Source organism: Euwallacea fornicatus, chromosome 1, assembly GCF_040115645.1.
Source record: "Euwallacea fornicatus isolate EFF26 chromosome 1, ASM4011564v1, whole genome shotgun sequence".
Taxonomy (NCBI): Eukaryota; Metazoa; Arthropoda; class Insecta; order Coleoptera; family Curculionidae; genus Euwallacea; species Euwallacea fornicatus.
Window position 1 is genome coordinate 5,560,478 of NC_089541.1, and position 24,794 is coordinate 5,585,271.

A 24,794-nucleotide genomic window follows, 5' to 3' on the forward strand; every position below is an offset into this window, starting at 1 on the left:
GTTAAATATTAAGATAAATAAAATATTTTTCTTAGTTTTTTCAAAATGGCGCAAGATAATTTATTGAAAGTCGGCATATTTGCACAGTACTTTAAACAATACATTTCTCTTCTATTTAAAGAAATATGTCGAAACCATAGACGTGCGTAGGACTTACCATGTTAATTCTTATAGCGAAATGGGGGGTACACCACTGGTATTTTTCAAATTGAATACATTATAATAGTTGTTGAAAATGAGGAATATTTGTCACAATATAATTTGGAAAATACCAGTGGAACACCCCTCATTTTCGTATAAGAATGGATACTTTACCGTTACTCACATTTCAGGTCACAACATTTTTTTCTAAATACAAGAGAAATGTACCGTTTGGACTATAGTGTAGATATACTGCGTTTCAGAAAAATATCTTGTGCCATTTGAAAAATAGAGAAAAAAATTTAATAATCTTAATATTTAACACTCTGTATATTACATTTCCTAAAATCAAATTTATTTATGTGAGAAAAATCGGGTTTTTCAGGATTAGTTAAAAACGTAAATTCAGCGAAGAAAATCATGTGAAAAAAATTCGACAAATCTGTAAAAATGATAGGTTTAACGTTAATTAAATCTTTGCCGAAAAAACATTAGTAAGTGTTGGATATCCTCTAGTGGCAGGGTTTTGATGCCGTGTCTGAGAACTACGTTAAAGCAACTTTTTGCGATCTGTGTGTTAAAATGATGAAATAATGCAAATTTCGACAAATTCTGAAAACAATTTCGATTTTTCGAATGGTGCTGCTGTGAATAATATTAGAGAAATACGACAACCCAGGATACCGAAGACACCCTAGGTCCAGGCATATTGCTTCAAACTCTGTTAAAAAGATCAACTTGGATTGGGTTACCGTTAGATTTAGGGTTTTCTTGGTTATTATTAAAAATACATTTGCCTTTATGCAAAAACCATTAAGCAAATATTGAGCTAAATTGTTAGAACTCTAAGGTCTCATTTAACTACTTAATTAAGGAAGCGACTCAACCCTAAATACCAGATTTCAGGTTTCCTTGGTTATTATTAAAAGTTCATTTTCTCTTGTACCTTCAAAAAATTTTCTCTCTAATAACAGAGCTGGAATTCACGAACTATAAATTACTGTGTGGTATAATGTAGGTCTTTACCCATTATTGGACTGAATTATTCGAAACTTTTTAGAAATTCTTCATAGGCCGATGAAATTAAGGCCCTGAAACTAGCCCATTGCTGCATGTGCGTTCGATTTAAACCGTAGATGATTATTGTTTTTTTGGCTTTTGCGGGAATGGAACATGAATAATTTAATAGCATTACTGTTGCTTCCATTTAGAACTGAAATAATATTTATATTTGCATAAAATTGTAATAACGAAAATTAATGTTTAAAAGTAAATATTAACCTTCCAGGGGTGGTACTAAGTGTTCCGGAATCCACTGCATACGAAATTCGTCTTGCTGATTTTTGATTATAATTACTCATACGAAAAGATACCTTTACATTGTGGCCAGTACTAAAAGCCAAGAAAGCGAGAATAAATCAGTTAATATTGTTAAAAAGTTATTGCCAAAAAGGTCAGAGAGATTTGACGTCATCATTTATTATACTTATTAAAGTGTGTTTAAATTTGAGCACGCGTGCACTACGAATGTTCAAGTGAACACGATTATGTGCGCATGCTCGTGTTATATTTTTCTATGCGCCATTAGTAGTAAATGCGATTCAATTGCTGTCAGTCTCGCGTACACGGTTAAAAGAATGAATTATGCCACGCATGCTCAGTTGGCAGGAGACGGTTGATGGCGACGAACAGTTGACGGCGTGAACACAGAATTTTGTTAAAAAGGCGTTTAATTTAGCCATGGAATCGATTAATGGTACAGCTTTAATGCTTTTACGAGAACATGTGACGATGCCCATTTTATGGGACGTGAAACATCTAGAATAGTTTTCTAAAACGAAAAAGAATTATGTATGGCGAGGACTAGTATAAAAATTAAAAATTGAAAAATTAGCCTTTCTCTAAGTAATCTCTGATACAGAATCGTTGAATAAATTATCATTTTTATTGTCAAAAATTGGCTTTTTCCATCGACGATGCCTACGTTTTCGAATATCTTTTTTTTTTAAATTAAAGTATCCATAACAATAAACGGGACCGCTGTTATTTTATCGGCCATTGTTAATTCACCTCGTGTTTGCGAACAACTGGATCAGCCCATTCGTCGGAAAAGAAATTTTAATTTAAACGGTTTTCGCCAACGCCAACGAATGCTGTGCGCGTATGCTCAGAACATACGTGCTCAGATCTAAACGCCCCTTTAGGGCTTGTGTAATAAACACATCCACTGTTGACCGGTTTGGTCATTTGAATTCGTTTTTTCTTAAATTGATTGGATCTACCATACGTCCAACTTTATAATTAGATACCCTTTCCGGAAGTCTCCTGCAGAGTTATTCATATTTAAATTTTGGTTTTATTTATAATTTTAGGTTCAAATATTCAAGCCGATTTATAATCTAAATAATCAGTCTTCGAGATACAGTTAAATTCGCGAATAACGAGGTCGGTTATAATGACAAGTCGCATATAGCGACGGAAATACGAACGTTTGGTTGGATTTGCATTTACTTCATTGTAAAAAAGTCGCTTTTAACGGCCGCAAAAAAGACATTTTTGGTGGTTTGCCAGCCGAGTATAACGACGCTACGGGATATATAGTAGTTGTAGTATAAAGTGAACACTGAGGCCATTCTTGAAAAGTCATTCAAAGAGTGACCGACATTTTTTTAAAAGCAGTAAGTTTAGCTATTTTACACACAAATCCGAGGAAATTTCTATTTAATATACATATTTGGTACACTTAGTATAGTTATGTTTTTTTTTTGCAATTGCAGTTGCGATTGCGAACCTGTCGAAACAGAACCTTTTTTAGAAATTTCGCTCCCTTTTTGCAGAACTTGTAATTGAATTCTGGTAGTATCAACTTTATATTGCAATTACTATAAATATATAAAAAATTAATTTCTTTGAACCATTTTACGCATTAACAAGCAACAAAAATTGCGGCAAAAGGGCTTGTTGATTTAAGCCATAGAGTCTGAGCTTTTTTGTGTCGATATTTTCATTCATGTTTTTGTCGGTAAATGGTTCAAAGAAAAAAAAATGATAGAGCAGTATAGAAAATAGAAATTATCGGAAAAATTCCTAAATTATGAACGAGGACTATAAAATGAACCCAATCTTTAATTTTCATATATATATTCAACTTGTTTGTTTGCATAATTGTAATGTTGTTTTGTTCAAAAAATGATCGCATGAAGAAGGAAAGTTTTGTCCATTGGCGAAAAAGGTATAATAATTTCCTGACTTGAAGCACGTAAAAGCAACAATACTATTGCAAATAAGTTGCACTTATTGGATTCGACAGTTTCAATAATTTGAAAAAATCGAGAAAATATCAAGAATGAGTTTAATGAAAATTTGTTGCTCACGAAAACATTAATGTTATCCAATCGCGGGACATTTATCAGATATTATTTAACTGGTTTAAAAAGGGAAAAAGTGAAGGATTACTAATCAGTGGTTTAATATTAAAGGCAAAACTGGAACACGTTGCCAAAATAATGATTAAAGGCCTGGAATATAAATCCTCAGAAAGTGGGATTAAACGCTTCCGGTAAAGACATAACATTGTGTATGAAAAAATTAATGGTGAAGCTGCTGGTATACTAGTTGCTGTGACAGAAAACTGGCTCGAAACTATGTGGCCAGAAATTCTAAAAAATTACCAGAATGACAAGATCTATAACGCAGACGAAACAGGTTTTTTCTACAAAAGCATTCCGAGCAAAACACTGAAATTTTAAGGAAAACAGTGCAAAGATGGAAAAATATCCAAGGAGTTACTGTTTTTGTTGCTATTAATATGACATTATCAGAAACTCGTAAGTTGATTGTTATTGGAAAATCAAAAAACCCTTGCTATTTCAAGAATATTAAATCGTTAGCTGTGTCCTACATGTTTAATAAAAAGCCTCGATGGGATAATTAGTTTACATGTATCAACTTGATTAATAGCCTACTTCGAGAAAATAAAATTACATTTATCGGAAGAATTTAAAAAATGGGAGGTTCCATCAAAGTTCGTTAATACTCGAAATCGGTAGGTACCCTCTTCTTCTTTTGCATCTCAGAGGAATATGAAATTAGAGTCATATAGTCCTAAAAATATAAAAATATAATTTCAACGTCATCATAATTTACATTGTAACGATGCTATTAATGGAACAACTGGTGAACTATTAATGCTTGAAATAATTAACTATTGCAATCACGCTAAAGACGGGGTTGACCATTCATTCAGATAAGCTATCTGCTATGTATGACGTGGCAAACAACACCAGGATATGGCCTAAGGTTGATTTGTATTCTTTAATATTTTTTTATGCTTTAGTATTTATTGGTAAATAGTTTATGTTGTAAATAACAACAAATTTTCTCTAATAAGAACTTTTTACCTGACGAATCTTACAAAAGAGCTGACGAAACAGCATTTAGAGCGCCGCTATTTGTAGCGAAATGTGCTAGAAGCAATAAGGGAATGAAGGTGTGATTATGCAGGTACTTCTACTCACGTAAATCCATCGCCGAACTTATTCCAGGATCTCAAAAGAGGCATTTTTTTTTATTTAAAAGACTCTAAAACTAAGTTTCATTGCCAAAGGTGTAAGAAATATGTAGGTCTTTTTCACATTAAAGCTTGGTGTGCTCCTTGTTCAGAATTAGCCGAGAAGTCATAAAATGTAAACTAAGAATATTATTCTTCGTATTTAGAATAATGATGTTGTATTTTATATCTATTTTTGATTTTATTTTAGTGAATATGAGCTTGACTATCTTGTTTGATTTTTCTTCAATATTTTAAAAAATATATCTTTTAATTGACTTTAGTAGTTTTATAATGGTTTTTTTATGATAAAAATGAAATATATACAATCTTTTTGCGTCATTTTTTTACAAGAACACCTCCCTAAAGATATTTTTGATATAGGTCTATAAGACTTGGCGCCATATCTATAGGGTTAAACTGATATTATGTGGATATGTTAAATTTATCAATACAGGAAAAATATCAAAAAGTAGGTAAACATTTTCCCTTTTATTCTTTTGAGCTTCCTCGTGTATATAGCGCAAAGCTCTTCAAACGCAACGTTATAGTAATAATAATAGGCAAAATATGGAAGCTTTCAGAGCTTTTAATACAATAGCTGGAAATCTTGTTATTGTTATTTCATGAAGGAGCTTTTCTAAATCATTACAGACTGCTATTGATGAAACTATTGTTCCCAAAGCCAATTTGGGTTAAAACATTTTGATGAAGTTCAGTCATGAGTAAAATAATGAGCGATTGAATAATAATAAGGCAGAGGGCGAGACGAGGCAATCAGAACTGTATAAATAAATGTTATAAAACAATTAAGGCGTCTGTCGAGAGAAGTTTAAAGGGGAAACTTGAAGTAGGTCGCAATAAAAATTCGCGACACCTCTTAGTTTATTTGTTCCAAGAAAGAAATGAAGATAATTGAAATCCGAGGATGGAATGCGGTTCGTTCGTTTTCCAATCTATTTTCCGACGCCAAATCACGACGAACGAGGATGCAACAACCCTAAAAAGATATTCCCTAATTTAAAGCTTTTTCCCTCGAAGATTGATCGATAACAAATCCTACCCTTTAAAAATTGCAAAATTAATACACACTCTTTGGGACCGGGTATTAGAAAACGCGTCTTATTACTCCATTTGATATAAGGGCGTTCAAAGGGAAATCAATTTCACATTGCAAACCGTAAACTACAAAGTTCCTTTGGCATGTTTAAATATATCTACTCCCATGTTAAAGAGTATAAAGAGTATAAAGTTCCAGATTCCAGGGGAAAATTCAATTATTGGCAGCTTTCCCAGCCGCAGTGGCCCACATAAAACACCAGTCAAGGACGCGGTAGGAAAATAAATCCATATTGGTTTATGGCTTTTGTATGATTGGTACAAGAATAAATTTGGGTATAAAATTCTAGTTGTAAATTTTAAGAGAATGAAGTTTGTGATTGAAATTGAACTGTTTGGTTGAGCTTACGTGGAAGCAAAACTAACTCAGTTGTTTCAATCATTAAATCAGGTTAGCTAAGGTTAGTAATGTCAATGTTAATCATTTGATCAAATGTAGGGGAATATCATTCACAAGTACCAGCAAATGTTTGCCTATAATCACAAAATTTTTATATTGATCTTTTTTTACTATCACAGGGAGGAGGGGTACAATTTTGCTAAAAATCCTATATTATTTGTATGAAATCTACTAAGTTTCGATCTAAGAAGCAATACCGCTTTCAGCGGTTTAGAACGTATCGGAAGAACCTTCGCTACTACTTCTATATACAGGATGTTGGTTTCGGCATGTTATCATTTTTTATTATTTGAATAAATAATGGCAAGCCATGAAATAATTGATAAAAATGTTATAGTCGCAAAGGAAATGAATTCTGAGCTTTTCAAAGTTTCTTAGTTGTTTGTTTTGTTGCCATTTGACTAGCCTAAATTTTTAATGGGAGATGGATTGTCCGCGTGGTCAGGTGCTATGACCTGCAAGATCACCCGATTTGATTCTTTGGGATTATTTATAACGTATTTAAAACAAAAGGTCTATGCAGTAAAAATTGATAGCCATGAACAATAAATGCGAAGAATAATTATTACAGTCTAATACATTCAAAATAGACGAAATATGTGTAAAATCAGCATACAATTCGCTTATTTCATGCTGCCAAGCTTGTATCGGCACTAATGGTGATATTTTAAAGCTTTTGTTATAATTACCTTATTATTTTCATTGTTTAAATATTAATAATGAAAATTGATACTTTTTATTTAGTTATAATTAATAATGAAAAATAATAACATGCGGAAACTCTGTAGTGTAATGATACAGAAGTAAAGGCCTTCCTGAAAAGATTTTATTTTACATTTTTTAAGCAGAATGTCAAACTATACACGTTCTTTATTTTGACCTCAAGTTTTGAATCACTCTGTATACTGGTTCCACAGTGTGTTTCATAGATTCATTTTGAAATTCCCATTTCTGTCTCTTACGTAACTCAAAAAAATACCAAAATATCGATATCGCCGATTTAAAAACTTCAAAAAGGTTCGCGAAATTACATGTCCTTTAGAGATTTATGGAGAAGGAGACAATATAAGCACTTAAAAATGATCGTCAACTTAGAGACTTTCAGGAATCGAAACTCATTCAAATCCTTCAATCGAAGCAAATTGGGAAAATCTTGGGGAAACCCCAATGGCAGCTGTTTACCTTGAATTTTTGGAAGTTGATTCTCAAAGTATACCCAACAATATGCGCCGCATTATAAGCTTTATACCTCATTGTTGTACAGAATTACTGAAATGTTGTCACCTTGGTCATAAAGCTCCTCGCACAATAATTTCCATAAAACTCCGTTGTAAAGCAAACTTACTTTTACGTTTTTCCCTCTCCTCGTTGAATATGTAGGCGGCCCCGGTAACAACTTTTACCTATTAAAACTTTACAGCCCTAAAAGCAAGGACCCAATTTCCTTGAGTGGCGAAAGTTTTATCGTAATTAAATATTTACCGAAATATGTCTTTTTGTTTCAGGAAAAGGGCGTGCTATCGCTGCGTCGTCATACACGAGAAGCACAAAAATGTCCTTCAGTATAAAGAAAGTGAGTAAACTTGACCTTTCACGCTTTTTTTTCCAGCAGAAATAACTTTACCTCTAAAATTGATTGACTTAAAGCATATATTACTAGCTTTTCGACATGAAACTGGACTAAAAAATTGCATTTATTATAGAGTTTTGAAACTGAAGATGGAACTTTAAGTCATGTCAGTTGGCATTTTCCCTATTTCACACAAATGCCTGACACAAATCAGTGAGTAGTAGAGAGGGAAGGATTTTTAAATACATACCTGAGCATTTCGATTTTGTTTATCTTCACGTTTGCTTATACAGAACGTTCCGACAATGTTGCAAATGACTAATGGATGCTTCTTATTGTTCTGCAAGATGTCGAATTTTTTGTTTGTTTTGTAAATTGTGAATAAAATTGACAGTTTTTGCTTAACAGGCTCGAAATAATGCTAAATTTGCTGAGTCGCGCTATTCTTTTATCATCAAGAAAGGTATACTCATTTGTGTCAAAGTTTCTGGGACATCTTGTATATTTCCGTCATGTATTCTTCATCATTGATTATACATATTTAATGCGCGCTTTCTAAATGTTATCTTCCATTTGAGATAACATTTTGCCAGGAAGCCATTAGTGGCAAACATCAAGCAAACGTGCATTCGAAATTTACGATATCGGTACTTTAGCGCCGCTAAAGTAGAATTGTGCGCTCCCAAAAAGACTAAAACAATACACTCCAAAATATCCTCCAAATGGCGTAATATAAATTGAAATATCTGACTTCTGGGATCGTATATCATACTAATGGTGCGTTTTCCTAAAATGAAATATGTGTATATCTAATGCGGGCAAAAAATTTTCGAACTATGATATAAACACCATGACTGGATTCTGATGCTGTTGGCAACAATACATTTCTTCACCCTCTCTTGGCAAATCAAAATTACGATTTGCATATTTAATATTTGCATTCCGCTTAAAATGGTTACGCATTCTCAGTAGCTCTGACCGTAAACCAATTACAAAGTTATTTAAAAACATGCAATATTGCTCTAGTGTACGCCATTCGTTTCCCTTGTGGCTCGTAAATCACCAGTTTCTGGGCTTACGTCCTTTATTATGTTTGTAATAAGTTTTGGTTTGGAGTCCGGGCTTTGTGCAAATCTAATGGCTTTTTTTCATGAAGCAAAAGATGGTGCTGGTTTCGTTGAAATACAAAAAAAAAATGATCAGAAGAAATTTGGTTATCCGTATGCCTTGTACAGGGTGTCTCAAAGATAAAACGGACGAAGTAGACTTGCAGTATAACTTCCCACGGAAAATTATAAGAAAGAATTACTAGGTTTCAAAAGTTAAAGGCAGCTTTATCTTGTCCATTCTAGCTAGATATCATATGGGTGCTGTTTGTCCATGGCGCCAGGCGTCCTTGTACAAAACGATACAATAGGATAAGATGGATTAAAATGCAGATGACTGTAGAACAGGGCACATGGCTCTATCTCGATATAGATGGTTACATAACTCATAATATCCAAATTTAGAATACAGATGACTACATAATTCATATGATTCAAATTCAATTTTTTTTTTAGTTAATTAATTATTTTCAATTAATAAATTAACTTGTCACACATCATTAAATTTATAAAAATATTTTCTATAAAAAAAAGTAAAAAAATCATTGACTTCTATTTGAAAATCTGAAGTTGACACCTGATGCAGAAAAAATTGAATTAAAAAAAAAATTACTTTGACGTCACTAAGCAGTTTGAAAAATAATTTTATTTGGTTTTTCGTTAATCAAAATCTGTTCATAAATAACTCAGTTATAGCTTCGTTGGTTTTTTGAGACACTGCATAAACTTTTTTGTATGATATAAAAAAAGTGGAAATTAGTAGGGTAGCAATTTTGAAAAACGAGTTGATAAAATTATTAGGTTACCGCGATACATCTAGCCACAATACTTTTCTTTTTATCAAGAATTTATTGTATCTTGTTATTGAAAAATATGTTCTTCTCAGTGAGAAGTGTAGCTTGAAATTTTGTCGTGACAACCAGTCACAGCCAAACAGAACAGAGTTCTGTAGGTGAATAGAAATAGATTAAGATGGATGCGTACCCTGTCACAAAAAAAGTACGCATCTTATGGGATTTCTTTTTTTGTAACTTAATTTAGGCAAATCTTAACTTTGCCTCCCGGTTTTGCTTCAAAAGTTATAAGAAAATAACGTTCAAAATAAAAAACCAATGACTCTCTGTATTAGTTTCTTTAGAAAAAAATTCAGAATTATTATTTTCCAGAATTTGTAAATATCACAAAGGGAAAAGTTCCACATTTTCAAATTTGTCGTACAACTCTAAGGTTTTGTTGTAAAAATCTCCCATAAAAATCGAGCGGCCCCAAATCAATTAACCCAGGGGACAGAATTGCTCCATGTTGCGTCTAATTCAGTTCAAGACGTTCTTTAACGCGCCTTGAATTATGTATAGATACTCCGTCGCATTGATTCAAGAAGCAAGTTCAAAGCAAACTTTCAAATCCGTGGGAAAGCGCTAAAACCGCAAAAGGTTGCAAAATGGCAAATCTTCTGGAGATTTCGAGGGGAACAAGTCTTAAAGATCTCTGGTCTATTGAAAAAAATTATCTACAGGTCTCATACTCTTAAAAAGGGTAGAAACTCAAAAAAGTCTAAAAGCATGTCTTTGAAAATTTATACAAACGAAGCCCAACTATTCTGTAAAACTCGTAAAAAATCATATTTATTTAAAAATTTCACAAATGCTAAAAAAATGCAGTATATTTTGGAAATTTGTAGAGGTAAAATCAGAAAAATCTCTAAAAAAGGGTACAAAAAGTAATCCCAAGACATTTAAGAATCTCATAAAAAGAACCGAAGAACAACGAAAATTTCAAAAGCTTTCTTTCTTGAAAATTTTTTATTCTCTTGCAAGTCTTTTGGAAATTCGTGGACCAGAATTTAATTACCTCTATCAATCTTAAAGAAACAAATTCTGTTTTGTTCTACTAAACCTGAAAGAGGTGTTGTAGTCCAGGGTGGATAAGAAAACTAAACATCGAAAAAGAAATTACTTGAGGATATATTAAATTTGGGTGAGTAAGGATCTCGCGTACTCCGCTGTTAGTTTACTTTAAACACAGAGCGTTTTACCGGTTTTAACAGGATGAGTAAGAAATCTAAACCTCGAAGAAAAATTTACCATCGATATTGAATTTGAATGAGAATTTCCACATACCCTCATATGCATTTTCTTGCCTCGCAGAGAGTTTTAGCTAATTTAATTAGCAGCTTTTTTACAGGGTGTGTTTTTGAAAAGTATATATGTTGACATCTTGAAAATTATGCTGGTAATGGAAAAATTCAAGAACACTTTTATCATAATATAATAGAGGAAGATGGTTGAGTGTATGATGAATTCACTACCTTCCATCAAATGCAGCCCATCCACTCCGGGTCATATTTTTAAGTAGCAAGGACATGGTTGCAACATATCGTCAGAATGTATGTTTAACTAGCTTTTCAATCGTATTAGAGTTTCTGGAATTTCACCCTGAAATCTATTAGATATGCCTACATGCAAAATCCATGAGCATGACACCTAGGCCTTGAATTAAATTACTTTCAATCAGATATAATTAATAGAAATAATAATAATTTGAAAGTTTTATTATAATTAAATTAAAGCGTAAAATTTTCTAATATTGATTAATATTAATTTTTGTTTATAATAGATGTTCGTTATTTTTCATGGAAGTGTAAAAACGTTATCCATATTCTTGACGCACAGTGACAAAAATTTTCTTAGGAATTGCACAACACTCAGTAATAATTAGTTGACTTAACTCTTCAATTTTTTCTGGTTGGGTTTTGAACACTACAGATTTCAAGTGCCCTCACAAGAAGAAATTCAACGGTGTGAGGTCGGGAGACGTAGGGGGCCATTCTATAGCTTCTCTCCTTCCAATCCATCTCGATGAGTAATTGTTATCCTTTGATTGTCTAACGGGTAATACAAAACGTGGCGGTGCCCCATCTTGTCGAAATCTTAGTATATATTCCTCCAGTTGTAATTTGCCATTTTTTTCCTGCCGATTCTCTAGCTAATGGATTCTCATTGGTTCAATACCATCTTCTAAAAGGTTACGATATATTGGACCATTCACATTACCGTCAACAAACAAAGGTTTTATGATGACATTTTGAAGGGTCCCGACCAAAAGCATTTTCTTTTTGTGAATATCGAATGCTTCCACTTCTCATAACTTAAGGGTTGGGAATCACACCGGATTCTACAATTGTGCGTATTGTGAGTGTTCAAGTATCATCACTGAAGAAAATGTTTAGCAGTAGTCGTAACTAATTGGTAATTAAAGCTTACGTCACCTCGCAATATTTAATTCGTCAGTCTGGATCATTTTCATTTACTTCCTGATGAAGTTGAATTTTGTATGTATGAAATTTGACCAATTTTAAAACTTTTCGGACCGATTTTCTTGATAGCTTAATTAAAGTAGATGCTTGACCAATAGGCAAAGATGGATTTTTGACAAATTGTGTCAGAACTGCGATTAAGGTAAACTAATCAAATATCCTAGATTGATGATTTTTTATTATTGGCCACAGAGCTTGTTTCCTTAAATTTACGTATTACTTTCCTAAGGTAGGAAGAATTCATGTTCATTCCAGAATGTCGCCGGCGAAATATTTCTGTGGTCCGTAAAAGGCAAAATTCCTCAGCATCATAAATAAAAACGATTTCAACCCGTTCTGCAATTGAATAAACCATGTTTCGATTGAAAATTTGTGAGAAGATGCGCAAAGGCAAAGCCAGATAATAAACAGGATTCGATGATTCACTGGGTAGAAAAACATTCATAAATACCGATAAAAGAAAAGCACCTAATTTTTTACATTTAATATTATTATTAATTCATTGACAACAATGTGCGTCGAAGACGTGAATATAATAAACATCTATTATAAAAGATTATTATCTTTCACAACTAGAATCCTGGCTAACTAAGTGGAAGATAAAGATTAATGAAAACAAGTCCACCTACATCAACTTCAGCTTAAGAAGAAATACCTGCCCGCCAGTGAAGATAAACAACGTGGAAATTCCCCAGGCAGAATCAGTGAAATACCTAGGAATGCACCTCGATAGGAGGCTAACCTGGAAGAAGCACATCAAGACCAAAAGAACTCAACTAAATCTCAAAACAAAAAAACTTACCTGGCTACTGGTATACCGCTCTCAAGTATCACTAGAGAACAAAGTGTTAATTTATAAAACCATCATCAAGCCCGTGTGGACCTATGGTATCCAGCTATGGGGAACCGCCAGCAACTCTAATATCGAAATTATACAACGTTTTCAATCTAAGACGTTACGGATGCATTGTTAATGCACCATGGTATGTTAGCAACAATACAATTCACTCCGACCTCTCAATCAAAACAGTCCGAGATGAAATAGAGAGCTACTCAAATAACTACATGCGAAGATTAGATCACCACCCAAATCACTTAGTCATAAACTTACTGGACACAGCGACATATACAACCAGGTTGAAGAGATTCCACCCTCTAGATTTGCCACATAGATTCAACCAAGTAAGGGACTGAAATGTTGGTCCTTTTACTACACCACTTACTACTATAATTTGTAATTGCCAGCATAGATATTGAATGTCCAATTTATTTTTTACCTTTATTGTGACAGATTGTATCTCTACAAGTAATCAAATAAAAAAATAATAATAATAAAAGATTATTAATATTGAGCGGCAAATCTTAAGCTTTAATTTAATTACAATAAAACTTTGAATGAATTATCAGTTCTATTACTTGTTCCTAATTGAAAACCATTAAATTCTATGCCTAGGTGTCTGACTCATGAATTTGCCATTTTAGGAATAATCATTAGACACATTTGAGGAAGGAATTCCAGAAACTTGGGTACCATTGAAAAGCTTATTGAAAATGCTTTCCGACGACGTGTCGTAACCGTGATCGCGTATTGGAAAAAAAATCACTTCAGTGGCTGGCGGTGTACTTGGTAAAGGGTAGTGAGTTCGTCACACCCTCAATCATCTTCTTCCATCATTTCATGGTAGACCTGTTCTCGGATTTTTCCATTGCCGGTATAATTTAAAAAAAAAAACGCCCAGCCAGAATACTGGATGCAAAATGCTCTCTAAGTTGGATTTTTTTTTCGCTGGGCCTCCTGTTAACGCGAACAGAATAAGAAACAGTTTTCCAGCCACTAATTAGCGAATATCATAACCCTCATTTTCGATTCCATTAGTTTTTAGTCGAAGACGAACAATGCCTTTAATTAAAGCATGAATAAACTAGCGCACTGCACGCGGTGGGAAATTCATTTGCCGGTGGGTTTTCGCGTAATTTCAGCCAAACTGGATTCCTGAATAGGCAACGCAAAGAATCATCTTTCAATGTCAGAGACGACAATGAATCCCGACTTTACTATTTGATAAATCGTGACTGTTTATTTCTGTAATTGCTTTCACAATTTAGCTCCCTCGATTATTCAAGTTTCTGTCTGAATTGTAATTTTTTTTTTTGGAAATTTTACTTGTCCAGTCATGCAGTTAATTACCGATCATAGTCGAATATTCATTAGAGTTATTTGTAAAGAGGTTTATTTCATGCAATCTCAGTGACGTAAAAAATCGAGGGCTTTCTGGAAGTGTCGCTAATATCAAGTTTGCGTGTTAAAGACATTATTCACGTTTGCCCGGCCTCTGTTTTGATTGACGTCAATAATTAGTCAGGAAGTTAATGATTTTAAAGTTTCAAGTTGTAATCATCATGTGGTTTAAACTTTAAACACAACTTTCCTGAGCTGAGTTGCCCTTAACGATTTTTATCCCTCGCCCAAGGGAAGCCTGTAGAAACCTCTTGAAGTTGGCTGTTATTTTTGAAAGCTAAGCCTAGTATATAAAGGAAAATTTTATTTTAGAATGAACGTCAATAGTGTTGATATTTGATTCATATACATGTATGAACAATATGTTTTTCAGATACCAACGAGTAAATTGAAAATCCTGGGATTCCTCGACGGATGAAAATTTCAAATTTATTTACAACTACGACTTGAATTGCCGATGAATTTTAATATTTTTTAGTGAGTTTTAGCAAACATGGCGATACGCCAATAATTTTCCGGGAATAAATTCTACATTTTAGGAAATGATTCTGTTCTTTTAGAGGAAACACGAACGTTTGATGCTTATTGAGTAGGAACACACGTTTGAACATTTTGTTCTTCGAAATATATCAGTTGGAAAAACTTCATGTTACGTCATTGGCTTTCTAGATATATATTTTATTCATGACTCTCAACAAACTGAAACTGCTCTGTTATGGACAATATTTCTCACTAGACAAAAAGCGAAGATACGCCATTGACTTTGTGGAAATCATTCAGTAATCGGCCTCTAAAAATTTCATTGGATACTTAGATGTTTGTCAGACGAGAAAACGACAATATACAATGATATTTGGAGATATGTAGATTGCCTCCTAATAAATAATTTTTTTAACACTAACCATACCATTAAAACTAAAGTAATTTTTTTAAATAAATTATTCTTGAATGTAATATTTTCTTCGTCTGAATTAAATGTCTTTTTCAGCGTTTTGTCACGGCAGAGAAGCCCTTCCGACCCTTTGTAGTCTCATAACAGGTGACGCTCTCCTCTACTCCCTTTTTAGGGAAAACGCCAGTCCCGTGGCGTGTCCCTTCCGGGGGCCCTTCACTTTCACTTACAACAGGGGCCACGGGGAATGTCGCTCTCCCGTGTCCAACATAGACACTTGCACCGAGGACAGCAAGTTATTGCTCAGCTACCAGGCCTGTCCGGATATTTATGGGTCGGAAAGCACTGGTAAGATTTTTTTGTAATCCAAAACGGCTACAAAGGAAAGGTCTTTAACATCAAACTGGATGACAAATGAGAAAAAAGACTTCACAAATATGCTCGTTATATTTTTCTAAGGGTGGGGTAATTTTTTAGAATTCGTTGCTAGAATCAGTTTTACAGCTTTATGTTGAGATTTTGTATGTCTGTACGAACCTCTTCTTTCGAAAAGTTTTTTATTTTAAATTGCTTGAAAATAACTAATAAACTCATAAAATAGCTATATTTTCGTTAAAAAGCTAGAATATAATAGGAGAAAGTTTGTTTTCGAAAATCCTCAAATTAATTCTATCCCAAAGAAAGTTTTTCACTAAAGAAACTTTTTGCGGATTTCTGCTTTTGGAAGGACACTGCAAACAGGCCTCTCGGATAGTTTCCTGATTTCTGAAAGTTCTTGAGACTCCTTCTGTTATACGGCGTGTTTTCTTTTCAACATAAGCCGCAGGGAAAAAACTGGTGGTGTTCTGTAGCTTATATTACATATTGTGATGCGTGAGAGACTTCAAATAAACATTTCACTATAACTATATAACAAACCTAACTTACATTTCATGGAAGTTCTTATCGCTCAAGTAGAAAAATTACCGATCTATGGATCTTTAAAATACTCGAAAGTGCTCCTATATCACTTTGAGACTCACAAGACGTGTTACTGAAGGCAAGTCAACAGCACTAAAAAGGAAATAGTTTGCGGAACTTATTTGTATACATTAGTTTCTACCTCCAGGATCACTGTACTTCATTGAATTACGCCCAAAGTGCGTTAATGCACAAAGTGCTCGCTTTTATGTAGTTTTCAGTGGTTTAGTGTATTTAAACTTTTATAGATTTGAACCTCTACTACGGTTGCAACTAGTTTGTAATTGTTCCTTTCAGAAAATTTTACATAATTTCCAGATTAGCTCCAGTTTTCAAATTTTAATTCGTTCTAGGGCATAATTTTTCAGCGGGGCAATCCAGTATCGTAGATGTGGTAGTTGAGAAGTCTCCCAGGTTGCTTAGGTCTGAAAAATACCACAAAATAACAAACGTCGATTTTTCCAAGGGAGCTTTTCTGTACGTTTTCTGTCTTTTACTCTTCTAAAAGGATATATGTGTTATTTTTTTGTTAGCACATATCAACTTCCAAGAATTGTATATTTCACCATTCAAAAGGCCTTTTTTTACGTTGCATAGACATATTTTGGTTCCTGTCAAATTATTGGAAAATTGGTTTCTAAAATTTTCAAAATGTTCAACTAAGAAACGTGAATAAACCTGGGTTTTCTTATCGGCGATTGCTGTCCAATTAGATCAAGGTGCCGCGGCTGACTGGACTTCCTGTGATAAATATATGTTCGGAGGTGCAATTGATTCAAACCAACTTTTGGATATAACACACAAATGCAGGTTGTCACTTCGATTTCGGGTCGAAGTGATGCTGGAATATTCAAATTTATACGAATTGAAACTCAGCATCTGGAAACAGTTAGCTCTTGACTAGAATGAAAAACACAGATAAACTTGGAAAACTTCGCATTTACCTAGTCAAGAATGTTCAAATTTATAGCACTGAATTGTTAACTTTTACTAGTTGTTCTAATAAAAACTTGTATAACTTTTTGTGTAGGATTGTGATCCATTAAAACAATTTAGTACAAAATAGACTCGATATTAATAATTATTATATTTTATTACACAACAAAAACTGCATTTTCAGCTCACAATTTAAACCAGCAGCACGGAAAACATATAAAACAAATCAAACGAAATATAAAATCGTACGCTCACGCAGGATATACATAATTCCTCTGTTTTTATGTCCAGTACTATAAGCGTCAAATATTTTAAATTGCATTATTAAAATTATTATTATTCCTGCTGTTAAAGTTGGCCAGTTAGCTTGGGCATACAACGCATGCAAGCTCTGCAATTTCCCTGTGGAAAATGAGCTTCGTAATTAAACTTAACCGAGGTCTCGTAAATTATTTCGATCAGAGGTTTTTGAATATGAACACGATTTTTTCTCCCTTTATGCAAGCTGCGAAAAAGCCCTGGCAATTGCATTAAAAATGAGCTAATTTGATCATAGAATTACATATTGGGAAAATACTGTTTGGTAATTATATTGGAAATTTGAATGGAAATTGATTAAAATGTAATTAATTTCCTATCACATTCTAGTCAATTGCAAATATGGCTTAATTATGAAACGGTTTAAAGTTTAAAGCCATACATTTAATTAATACCGACGTAACAACAATAACATATTATTGTATTTTATGTGTTTATCCAATGAATTGATTCGTATAAAAAATGCTCTTTAAAACCTGCTGTAAACACCGAACCACGTTATAAACTAATTTCGGGCTCTTCTATACAAAATTATTAACTCGGAAATCCGTATCACGTATATGGAATGCATTACAGAAATACTTAACTTACTTCGAAACTTGAATACTAAACTCTGAAAACCTCAGTGGAGAGTATCGCGAGAATTTTGATTTAGACTTCGGATGAACTATAACTAATATTTATGGACTTTTAGAATAAGTAGGAACTAGCCAGTTCCGTGCAGAATTTGTATATTCTTGACAAGACAAGACTTAAAGAGCCAAGTTATCTTTCTAGTTATTTTTTCAATTTCTCAACTTGAAACTTAACTGTTCTTCAATTATTCCAACATTTTAATGAACTTTTTGTATTTTTTATTCTACTTAAAAAGTAATTATGCGCCAGCTATCACCGTGCAGCGAATTTAAGAAACGTGTACATTTCACTATCTAAAAGTCTATTTTTGCCTGTTGGGGCTACTGAAAGGGTCCCTGTGAAATAGTTGTTAATTTTAAAATATGTGTACTTACATTTAACTCCTCGAATATTCTTATTTCCAGAAGTTAAATTTTCAGCTAGTTGTTTGGGATTTTCACCCCCTTGAAAAAGACGACTGATTAAAAACTGATTGAATTCATGGAAACTGAAGGCGTCGATTAGAAAAATGTGTACGTTTGACTGTTCAATCGATAGCCAATTTCGCCAATTTTGGACTTAATTTAACTGTATATTTGCTACGTTAAACTAATTGCGTTTGACTTTCCATAGCCTATTTTGCCAAAATGAATTTGCTCGTGCATTCTCTATGATTTGAAGGATAAGTGTATTTGACTATCAAAAGTGGAGTTATCCAAGTGACACTTCTCAATCTAGTTGCTTCAATCCCGTGAAAAGGTATTATTACTTACCGAAATCCAAGAACCTGTCCTGTTAACTATCCAAAATTCTATTTTTGATATGTTGCGCTGGATGCTTTTTTTGGATTTTAACTCGATTGGAAGGATAATCGTAGTTACCTAGCGATATCTAGGAATTGCACATTTCCTTATTTCGCAACATTTATAGTGGTCTATTTAATTTGGATTGCGGCCTTCTGGTGGAATGGCGAATAATACTACGAACAAGAATTATTTGCCTAGAGCGATTCAGCCACATTACTTGGCATTTGCCGCATGTTCGCTATTCGAGACGCGTCGAATACCTCATTTGTGGAACCAGCTTAAGGTGTGTTTGTAACATTTCGCATCTTGGTTGTTTCACAAAACTTATGTTGTGACTCCTTTCCAGAAAGGCACAAAAATATTTTCATTAATTCCCGTATTATTTCCCGAAAGCACATTCTGGGCGTCTCCTTAGACATTACCTGTAAGTAACCCTCCTTTCTTAGCACCGAAATAAATTACTTAACGAATTTGAACGAACTTAACTGTCCCCAAGTGCAAATGCGACTCTTTTAACGAGGGAAATATGTTAATCGCCAAACTTTTCACTCGTGAAAGAGCCGGCCCCCGAAAAAGGCTGCAGCTTAGAAAATAAAAGTAAAGTTGTCTCATACAAAAACGTTTTTATTCTTACACTTTTCCTTAAGACATTACTCCGAGGTCCCGGCGATTTAGCCCAAAAACTTCCACTCTACAAAGTTTAACGTGGATTAGCATCCGAGTTCGGAAGTTTTAAGTACGAAAATGGGTTCTTATATAGGTGTTCTCAAACTTAAAGTATAATGTAGGCTAATTGAAGCCGGGTGCACTGGATGATTTATTCATATATTTACAAGCTTATTTCGAGGAAAAATGTCCACCTGAATTCGGTTAGTTGTAGGCTCAGAAATATGGCACTTTTCTTTCTCAATTTCCAATGTCATAACTTTTGCGGACCTGCAACAATAACATATTTATTATATTTCCCGAAACACCCTTTAGCTTTATATAACACATTATAAATTTCCTGATTCAGCACCACAACTCCATTCCAGGTTTAGACCAAAGAAGAAGATATATCCGTAACGTCAAAAACCACAATTAATCTTCGCAAAGCCCCAGATGAAGGCTTAATGTGAAATTAAACAATCTCCTGCTTAAAACAGAAAACTAAATTAATTCTGCTAGGGCTGCACTCCGAGCCCCGACAGCCTCGGGGTTGGAATCTCATAAAATTTTAAACATGTTTTACTATGATTTAGCGGTTTTCTTAGATTCCTGTTTGCACAACTTATTGAAACTGCAGAACTGAAAGTCTAAGTTTTAAATTGAAAATATACTTATTACCTACCTAGTAGACTATTTTAATTTTTAATGTGAGACTCAAAAGCTCTTTAATTAAAATATTTTCAGTTGAGGAACTGCAATGTCTGGCATCGTGGAAAGAGGGCAGCATTAGGTACTTGGTGGGTCAGTTGCACCACCACCATGTGACTTCAAATGAGGATAGGTTCCGGTGTTTTGTTTATGAGAAAACAACGGCCTCATCAGAAAACGCTGAAGGTGTAGATTACAGAGTGGCTCAAAGTGGAGATGCAACTTGTAACGGGTTGTTTAGTGCTACTGAAGGAAGTAGAACTATGACTCTGAAAAGGGGTAAGATATTCCACCTTAAAATATTTGCATATATTATTTTTTCCATATGGTAGCTCCTCCAGTCAACAAATGCCGCTTCCCCAGCTGGCTAGCCAACTTCAACCATTGGCATACTTTGGACTATTTCCAAAGCTACAGCTTTCACCACCGCAATTCCACCCTAAGAATCAGTAACTCTAGTGGGGTAGAAATGAAAGTACTTTGCGTTCAAGTGAAGCATGCCAGAGACGATGGGCACATGGTTCTGGTGACGCACTTCACCATGGGTTGGTAAGTGCATTACGATAATAATGCATTTTGTTGTACATTTTTACCTATTGTAAAGACAGTTGAAATGTGGCTCTTTTCCAGCCTCAATGTGTTCTGACTTATTAATAAACTTTCTTTCAGTCTGTCTCTTTTCAATCTGTCACCGACAGAAAGGGAGGCTGGTGGATGATTCGGGGCAAAAATAGGCCATAAAGATATAAAGAAGAGGAAAGTAGGTTTGTTAGTGTTTCGGGCAGTGTCGGCACAGTAGGATTTATAATCTTGTGAGTCTGAAATTGCTGTTTCACAAATTAAAATAAAGGGAGAGTTTGAACAGTAATTATAAAATTTCAGGAGTTGAGTTGCCAAAATATTCTAGTTTGATTCGGTAGAATGTTTTTTCTCTCTGCTTGGGTACGCCACTGAATTTAATATAGGAGTGTTGATGTAGGACCATATAATTTTGGATTTCTTTTATGTGAGTTTGAAATACCAAAAGTTATATGAACCCAGATATCAGAGGCGTACGTGATTACGTTTCCTAAAGACGAATTATTTAATTCTTATACATATAAGTTACCTCGTGTATCTGACATTTTTCAAAAACTTTAAGCTTCGTTTGAATGTCAATCAAAGCGTATTCCACTTCCCCATTTTAATCCCGCATCTCCAGTTTGGTTAATATATCAATGTTAGAAAATTAATAATGTTGTTTCATTCTGAAACAATTGTTTAATATTGACTTTCCATATTTGCGAAATTTCGGATAATCTTCATTTTTTTTATCTGTTTGAGATTCTGTTTCGATTCTACATGAAAAGACCACTTCCCACTTCCCTCAATATCCTAAACTTGGTCCCTTGCGATGAGATTTTTCGACGCGATCTTTCTGATAATGAAAAGGTTTTTTCTTAAAGGCCTTTTACGTTCTTGCAACTTTTGAAAATTTTCATGCTTTGGTTATGAACACAAAGTCATCATTCTCAGTATGAAAATTTGTCGCTAGCTTTGAATTTCACAACTCAATATTAATGCATAACTAGAAACTCAGGCTTTCTGCTGTCCGCTTTCTATATGGAAAATGCACTTTTCTTTTGTAAAATTTTCTTCCAATTGCATTTGAAAGATAATTCCATTCCCGGTCTTAGTCTTACTAGGTGTTTCTTAGGTGGGACGTGACCCTTCCTCCGTTCTCGAGGCATATACATATGTATGTGGCAACGGCACATTTTACTCCTTCCGCTTTGAACAATCGAAATGTTGCAAACGAAATTTAGGATGATGTGGAGAAAATAAATTTTCTTTATAGCATCGCTCATCGCAATCTTCTAAAAAACACCTAATTCCTACATGTTAAACAACCTTTATATATACCTCCCTATTGACCAAATTTGAATTTTGACTCGAGCCTTAAGTCAATCATATGGATTATTTTTCTTATTTCGCATATGTTTTGCAAATTCAAATAGGAAAATAACCTAAATGATAAATGTTTAATTTTTCACATTTGAACTATATTCCTCGTTTTACTTATATCCAGGAGAAATTCGTCTTTTTTCATTTTATTTTAACCTTATAAATTGATTTTTCGCACCGAACACAAGAGGCTCGTTACTTTTTACTCCATTATTAACTTTTTGCCCCATTATTGAACTTTTAACACTTATTTCTTCCATCGTCAATTTTATTTTTCCCAATAAATATTTTATTCCCATTTTTTATTGTTTGCCTCCACTTAGCCGGCTACAGGTGTTCATAAACACAAAGTTTATCGTTCCTTTCAGGGGAGGCTTAAACCGTAGTCAGAGTAAATATTTCCTTAGCAGGACTAGAGGAAGTGCTTACACTTTCCAGACAAAGCCTGGTTCGATTAATAAGTAATGCGAACCGTGTTTGAACACCAGTTTGTCCTTTATTTAGACAAATAATAAAGTAGATAATTTTTTTCAGTCAAAGCGGGTTCAACTGTATGTCCTTCTATCAACGTGATGGACACGTGGCGGAGGTCCAAATAGGGACCCAGACGAAAAGGGCGGAGGACGCCTGCAGCATGCCATTCTTCAACAAGAGCAGCATCCCCTACGTCACTTTAGTCAGTAAGTTTTCCTGCAAAAGCCGTCCATCTTTGCTTCTCTCTCTAATTCTCAGTTTCACATTTAATTTGCTAAGAAGTTCTTTACCCAAAGCACTTCTTTTTTTCCAAAGGCACCGATAAATCTCTGCTGTATTCAAAAACTTCAGACGTAAATTCTGAAATAAATCGGATTTCGGGCCGTGACTTTTAGTCTGGCTCGACTTAATCGAATTAGTCGCAAAATTACTTTTCAGCGGGAGAAAGTGAATTAAAAGAGGGGGGACGGTTATTCACTCTGATAATCCTGGGAAAAATTGGATTAAATCTGGGCAAACACTTCTAGGTTTGGAATTATTTAGGAACAGATTTTTCAGGCTGTTTGAGATATGTATACGATTTTAATAGAGCCCCCAGACACAATATATATAGAGCATATTTCGAGGGGTCGCCTCGCACAAGCTATAGTTAGACGGTGAATAATTTGTACAAACCAAAGTAATTCTATTTACTATACGAATGCAGCCACTGAATACGATTATGCCCGGCCTTGTTAAGGGAGATTGCGACAACCGGAAATGCCACAGAGATTTATTATATTCCGAGGAATAATATTACAATAATTCAATTTCAACAGTGCTCCATTGTAAGGACGTATCCGCTTTTTATTGCCTTTTCCTTGACTAGAAGATAAACAATTTTAATGAAAATAAATAATAATCGAGTGAAATCCAAAAGGACCAGCGGCCCGTAAAGCTCAACTAAGCTCCGAGGCATTATTAACGCTTTTCTGGCCTCTCAAGCGTGTAGCCGGCGAAATACCTAGAACACTCCTATTTGAGATCTGAACCTTTGATGCTGTAATTAATTAGAGTACTCCAAGTTACATAAGCAATGAAGAGGTGTAAACAAAAGTACGCGAGCTTTGCTTAGAGCATTGCCGTTTGGTTAAAATTTACCTGTTAACGTCTCAACATTTACTTTAATTAGTGCCCTATTGGAGACATTTGAATTAGTTACAGAGTTTACCGATTTTTGTCCCACGACACTATGAAATTTGGATGATCATCATTTAACACATTAATTCAGTTCACATACATATAGGGGTTGTTGGGGCTATGGAATTACACATTATTCTCAGTTAAAACTAACTGAGAATAACATTCACCCTTTAGTTAGGGCTTGGACGAAAACCCTTGTTAACGTTTCGGGAACAGGGCTATTTTCAAATCCAAGAAAAACTGATAGAAAAAGTAAAAGAGGACTAAAATGCGTAGAAAAATTGTAAAATATCTTCAAATTCCTCTTTTTAATAACCGAGTAAGACGCTGAGTTAGACCTTGCTTTTGACTAACTCGTATTGTCAATGGAAAAGCTTGATTTGTAGTTAAAAAAAAGTAACAAAGTAATGAAAATATAGAGAATCCTATGGATCAACGTTAGAGATTGGCCTCTGGTGCTACGCTTTTTCGTGTCCTATAGACAAACGATAAGCACGAGTTATATTAAGGTCATTTGTAAGGTGTAGCATGTATGTCGGAAAGCCGAAAGGTCAAAATTAGAAGTGGCACATGCATTACACCTCGTGGCACTTGACACGTTAATATTACATGGTATGAAGTTTTGATTTAGGCTAATTAAGGCTCGAAAGCCGTTCAGTCTTTTCAGCATGAAGTTACACGGGGGTTGAAGAGTTAAAGTTTTGATTTCCACTGAAGATCCACCTCAATTCTGTATATTTTACACATACATATCTCAATAGGTATCATAAATGTTATTGTAAATTTAAATTTTTTTTATTGTACCTAAAACTTGTCAATTCATAAGTATATTTTTTAGGGTGGCCTTTGGAAAAAAATAACGTAGAAGGTG

At 34.1% G+C, this 24,794-nt stretch overlaps 1 protein-coding gene across 3 annotated transcripts in view; it reads left to right on the forward strand.

Annotated features, from left to right (window-relative positions):
• Positions 1 to 24,794, forward strand: part of aus (argus) — a 131,109-nt gene that overhangs the window by 95,694 nt on the left and 10,621 nt on the right. For all 3 annotated transcript variants that reach the window (XM_066286370.1, XM_066286379.1, XM_066286388.1), the window contains 5 exons: positions 7,715 to 7,782; positions 15,429 to 15,680; positions 20,360 to 20,602; positions 20,656 to 20,872; positions 22,802 to 22,947. In XM_066286370.1, coding sequence (XP_066142467.1) covers positions 7,715 to 7,782; positions 15,429 to 15,680; positions 20,360 to 20,602; positions 20,656 to 20,872; positions 22,802 to 22,947 — 926 coding nt within the window. The remainder of the gene's footprint in view (positions 1 to 7,714; positions 7,783 to 15,428; positions 15,681 to 20,359; positions 20,603 to 20,655; positions 20,873 to 22,801; positions 22,948 to 24,794) is intronic.